The 6,000-nt window shown below is 31.6% G+C and overlaps 1 protein-coding gene across 1 annotated transcript in view; it reads left to right on the plus strand.

Annotated features, from left to right (window-relative positions):
- The window catches only part of LOC106686779 (cyclin-dependent kinase 17), a gene marked incomplete in the record, with an annotated part of 35,944 nt that overhangs the window by 7,817 nt on the left and 22,127 nt on the right, over positions 1 to 6,000 (plus strand). Inside the window, 2 exon segments of the mRNA XM_067046921.1 lie at positions 2,771 to 2,921; positions 5,824 to 5,945. Of these exon segments, the coding sequence (XP_066903022.1) occupies positions 2,771 to 2,921; positions 5,824 to 5,945 (273 nt within the window).

Below are 6,000 nucleotides of genomic sequence, written 5' to 3' on the forward strand. Positions count from 1 at the left end.
ATGTATATTTTTTAGTTTTTGATGCTTCAGCCAAATGGGCTCTAGTCTCTTAACTGAGCTTCCATGAGGTGGTTAGTCTTGTTTCTGCTTTCTAGCTATTCTGGGATACTAAGTTCTCTTAAGTTCTTAAAGAGAGAGTAAGTCTTGGAGACTTTTCAGGATCTCTCTTTATTTTTAATTCAGGCCTTGGTCCAGGGAAATAATTGGAGTTTTATAAGCCTTATGACATTTGGTTTCCTCTAAAAGCTTATGCAGTTCTACATTTCTCCATGAATATCAATTTACGTAATTGGATGCAATAACTTAACATTCTGTAAATGTACAAGTTGGTTGAATATTGATCCATTTAATTGGATGTAAGAGTCCCTTTTAACCTCACCATCTGAATTAAATAAAAGGTTAATTCTTTTCCTTATCTTGGCCTTTTGTTTAAGGAGAACTCACTGAAAACTTTTTCTTAGTTTTGCCAGAATGTTTAACTCGATCTGTTCTCATCTTCCATTTAATCTTGGACGAGATTCCGAGTTCTTGAAGAACAGCATAAAGTTTGGGTTTCTTTATACTTTCATAGGCTGACTTAAAAAAGTCAATGATCATGTGATGTATAGTCATTCTACCCTCAAGGTTTTCCAAACTTATTCTAAGGGTGAAGATAAGTTTAGGGGGGCTGGTTGATTTGATGCCACAGTTGCCATGAGATCATACGTTGTTCAGATTTTTCAGTCATTCAAATTTTATTGGTTATTAATATTGTCATAGTGGCATTGAAGTTTTTATCTAGCTTCTAAGTTCCACTCTTAATAAGTGGGAGGAATACAAACCAAGGATCTTGGACTTTTGTACAAACTCAATTCTTCTTGCCTTATATGGACATATATTTAAGATCAGATAAAAGTGATTTAAATTTTTTCTAGCCTGTTATTTCCTACTAACATACTGACCATTTATGTCAGATTTTCTTTTTAAATCAGATAGCGGTCTAGGTCCATTTGTGTATGGAATAAATGTGCTGATTTTTCTGAGAGGATTAATGGACTCAGGATTATGGAGCATGCTTGAAAAATTAGAAAAATGAGTTTTATTGTTGTACGTGGATATCTTCCTTGTGCTTGACTGGCTGTTACAAATATCAGTCACAAATGTTCTGGCTCAAACCAGTTTACCACTATTGTGCAGACAAGGCCTTAGGTATTCTGAAAAAAATTGCATGCATAAGGATATTAGATCTCAGCAAATATATTACTAAATTAATATAATTTTATAGATAGCTGAGATTTAATGTTTAACTGTTATACTAAAGCGTTATTTTCTAGTGGTGTAATTGAATTATATTTCCAGTTGACTGTTATTTCAAAATTATGTAGCTTCACCAATTGTGTTATATTGACTTGATAATATTATATTGTTTATATGAGTAAACATTTTCCCTAATATAGCTTATACTTTGTAAGTTTTTGGGAGAAAAGCAAAAATAGACATCTGATTTGTCTACTGACAAATGTGAGAATCCTTGTGCGGGTATAACAGTTTCTGTGTAATTTAAGAAATCCAGGATAGCACCTTTTTTTGTGTGAAAGACTGATAACTTTTATCTTTTACTGTTATGTAATCCTTTTTTTAAATCATACAGCTCTTTATGTATGAGTTCACTACTCTTCTTTAGAAGTTTCACTGGTAATTCATCTGCTCTGGGGCTTAATTATTATTAATTTTTTGGTAGCTTCTATAATTTCCTCAAATTCTTGAGTCTCAATGACGTCCTCATCTAAGATTGAAGTTGCCCCAATCTTTCAGATATTATTTTTCCTAGTAAGAAGGGCTCTGTTTTCAGTTCTATAAGATTTGATAATATGTTTGAGATGGGCTCTGCTGCTAATCACACTCCTATTAAAGTTCCCTGTTTCATTCAAGTCCCATGTTCCTCCATTGCTCTTCATGCTTATGCATTTATTTTTGGATCATATTGTGTTAGACTGCATTTTTTCTTTCAGCTACAGGGAATTCATTTTCTAATTATAGGATTTTTTTCAAATCTTAATATAACTTAATGAGGTGTAGATAGTTGACCGTAGATTAATGATTGGAAAAGTTTGTCGGGGGGGTGCGGTCAGCAAAGAACAACAAATAAACAAAACCATATTTATTTATTTTATGCCGACGTTTCGACCTGAGTTTCAGGTCTTCATCAGAGGTTGTGGCGTAGAAGGTAGGCTTGCAACACCAGTTGTTAAATCTGTTAAAGAAAAGAGTAGAGGATTTTATTTTATCTACTCGAAAGGGTAAATGAAGGGTCGTATTTTATACTTTTCAAAAATCTATTACTAAGCATTTTTTTTAGTATTTGTATAATTTAATCATGTTTTATTAGATGTTGAGATTTCTAAAGTCATATAAACATGTTACCATACATTAATGCTAGGTGTTTAAGGTGCTGTATTTTTGTGTTTCCAGAATAGCAAGCTTTATCGATGAGAAGCAATTTCAATAAATAAGTTTTGTGTTAGAATTTATTTTAATTAATCATATTTGTATTATAACAAAATTTAATGTTCATGAATTAAAAAGATGTTTTTATAATTGTAGTCCTGAGATGAAACATGCATTGAGTAATTTCCCACATAAGTAATAAATATGTAGTTAATTTGTGTTTTAAACTATTCCTTCCACAAAGATAGTGAGGTACTATGATTTAAATTATATGTATAAACTACAGAGTTATTGCCATTTTTACTTATTTTACTTAAGTTGATTTATGATTTTTTCTCCCTAGGGTACATATGCTACTGTTTTTAAAGGCAAATCCAGACTGACTGACAATCTCGTCGCCCTCAAAGAAATTCGGTTAGAACATGAGGAAGGTGCTCCTTGTACTGCTATCAGAGAAGTTTCCTTACTTAAGGAGTTGCGTCATGCTAATATTGGTTGGTATATTAAAAAAATTATTCATGACAATACTTATGCCAAATCTTATTATAGCAGGTTTAATACCAATTGATATTATTAATTTCAGTTATATGAATATTTGTTGAGCAAACAGTAGTTTTTAAATTTATAAGAAAGTGACAAGTCTTTTTTCCTAATAATGGCTTACAATGTGGTCAAAGAAGTACTGATGAATAAATTATTAAAATAACCTGATGGAAAACATTTCATTTTCATGTTTTATTTGCCCTGACAATCATACTCTGAATTAAAACTGTTATAAATAGTAATATACAAAGGCAAACTATAGTCAAATTAAAAAACAAAACCTAGGTGTAGAGATTCTCACATTAACTGAATCATTTTGGATACCACTTTTGGTAGAGGAGCATTTATGTGAAACAGTCCCCTGATAGATTTTATGTATCACCTAATATCCCAGGACCCATTTAAAATTAACAATGTCCACGTGTCTTGGAATTTTACCTTATTTGGGCAGTTATGAAGTCCTGTTTATAAGGATTAATTATTGAGTTTTATCTAAATTTTTCATTCATATGTAAGGGAGTATGCTTATGTCAGTAATTGGTTATCAGGTGTTTATTCTACACAATGAATGCTATAAATCTCTACCTCATTATTCAAGCAACATAATGAATAACATTTTATGGTTATTTACAATGGTTGTATCATCTTTATCTAAATAACTAGGAACAGTAAACATTTTTATTGTCCTTATCTTTAGTCAGTAAATATTTCTTTACCCCTTTTTTTTTTTGTGTGTGTGAGTGTGTCATTTTTTCTGCTAAATCTAGGTGTTCTAGATTTTTTAAAATCATAATGCTCTTTCTTCAACTTCATATTTGAAATTAAAAGGAGCCCTCTTAAAATCATTCTACTTCCAACAGTCTAGCTTTTCTCTGTTTATAGCTAACTAACACACTTTCCTTTTGCCCTGTTGATTTTTTTTTTTTTTTTTCTCTTACCACCTTAAATACTGCTGCTTAGAGCATTGCATAATTCTGAGATCATTGGGATTGATGATTCGCTCACCAGTCAGCCCATTGTTCCCAGACCATTAGGGGTCAGCTTAGACGGTCCGAATGCATATGCTTACCCTGAGCAGAGGTTTGTTGGTACTTCAAAGTTAGGCTGTGCTCATTGTGTATGGTATTTGTAGTAAAGTCAGCCCAAACAATTGAACAGCTCCCTCTCCTTTTTTCCAATGATCTCCTTTTATCATCCATAATATCCATTGATATTAAATTCATTTCATAAAGTTTTAAATGCTTTTAGCAATTAAACCAAGTTTTTTTTACATTTTTTTATCCATTTAAAATATTATTAATTAGAGAATTACAGTATTAAACCTAAAAATTTATAAATAAACTATATATCAATATTTTGAACTAAGTATCGGGTTGTAAAATAAGTTCCTAACGTTTTTTACTGGTGATTTATATAAAAACTTCAGATTCTTGTAAATATTTGTAATCAATTATATATGATTCATTTTGGTCTATTACATGTTGGGATGTTTCAGGTAATTTTTGAACTTATCAGATTTTTGTGCAATGAACTCCTCTATGTGCGTTTGGAGTCCTCGAGCAAATTAAAGTGTTTCCCGTTAAGAGAATTATGAAAGGCCCGAAATAAGTGAAAATCTGTTGGGGTAAAGTCTGGTGAATAGGGTGGGTGGGGGATCGCATCCTTGCCAAACTTCACTAATTTCTGCTGGGTCTGCAAAGACGCGTAAGGACGGGTGTTATGATGGAAAACTATGCCTTTAGGATTAGCTAATGTTGGGCGCTTTTGCGCTGCCTTTAATTTTTCCAAGTGGGCTCAGTATACTGCAGAATTAATGGTCTAGTTGGGCAGGAGCTCAAAATAAAGGACTTCTTTCCAATCCCACCAAATGCACAGCATAACCTTTCTTGTAATCCTGCTTTTGGAGACGTTAACAGTGGGTCACTTTGTTTTCCCTGGACTTTTTCCTCACCAGAATAAAAGATTCAATAGTGAAGATACTGTAATACTATATTTAATTTATGGTATGTATAACAATAGCTTTACAACATGGATCCGGCACAGCTTTCACCAATATTTGAGATTACAAACAGCTCTGGTTAACAATAAAAAAAAAATGCTAATTTCAATAGATGTCTTGTTAAGCTCTTATTCATCAGAGTAAAATAAAATGCAGTATTAAAAAAAATGGCTTTAAGCAAGAAAAAAATTAAATAATGATATCTGATTTAAATATTAAACAAAAAAAATCCAAAGAAAGAGAAAAGAAGTTTACTTCTAGATTAAATGATACATTTAATCATTTATGTGTGTGAATAGATGAAATTGTTCATATGAACTGTTAAGTGGAAGATTCTGAACCTGTGAAAATCAGACATTGCCACTGGAAGCATTGTGGTCATGATGGTGTGAGCTGGAGCTATGCATTCAAATCTGGCTATTAAACTGGTTGGGTTTGGGTAGTTGTCGATGTATGAACCCTCGTAGGATATAGTGCGGGAATCAGTATAACAGTTGCTTTAAAAAATATGTAGGCTGTAAATATCACTTCGGGGGCAACTGTTAGGCCTAAATTATGTAAGATGAAACAGTGTATGTAGCTAGGCATTATATTTTTTTTAGTCTAGTTATCCAAAGTTTTTGTAATTAAAAATGTGTTATTCAATTGCTTACTTAAATTTTAATTATCGTTTTGTTTATCTAAAATAAATTTTCCTGTACAATTAATATCATATATTTTTTCTTATTGAGCTTCATAGCAAAGCCCATAATGCCTTACTTGTCTACTTAAGTCCATTATTATTGTTACAGGATTTGTTAATTTACACTATTTGTGGTTTATTGTGATTAATTTATTCGTTTATTTGGTTTTAGTGACATTACATGACCTTGTGCATACAGAAAAATCACTTACTTTGGTTTTTGAATATTTGGAGAAGGACCTGAAGCAATATATGGATGACAGGAACAATATTCTTAGTATGAATAATGTTAAGGTATTATTTGTTCTATCTGCAGTATTTCTATTGATTGTTTCATATATTTATAGTA

This window comes from Halyomorpha halys, unplaced genomic scaffold, assembly GCF_000696795.3.
Source record: "Halyomorpha halys isolate HHAL.00 unplaced genomic scaffold, Hhal_1.1 Scaffold36.1, whole genome shotgun sequence".
NCBI lineage: Eukaryota > Metazoa > Arthropoda > Insecta > Hemiptera > Pentatomidae > Halyomorpha > Halyomorpha halys.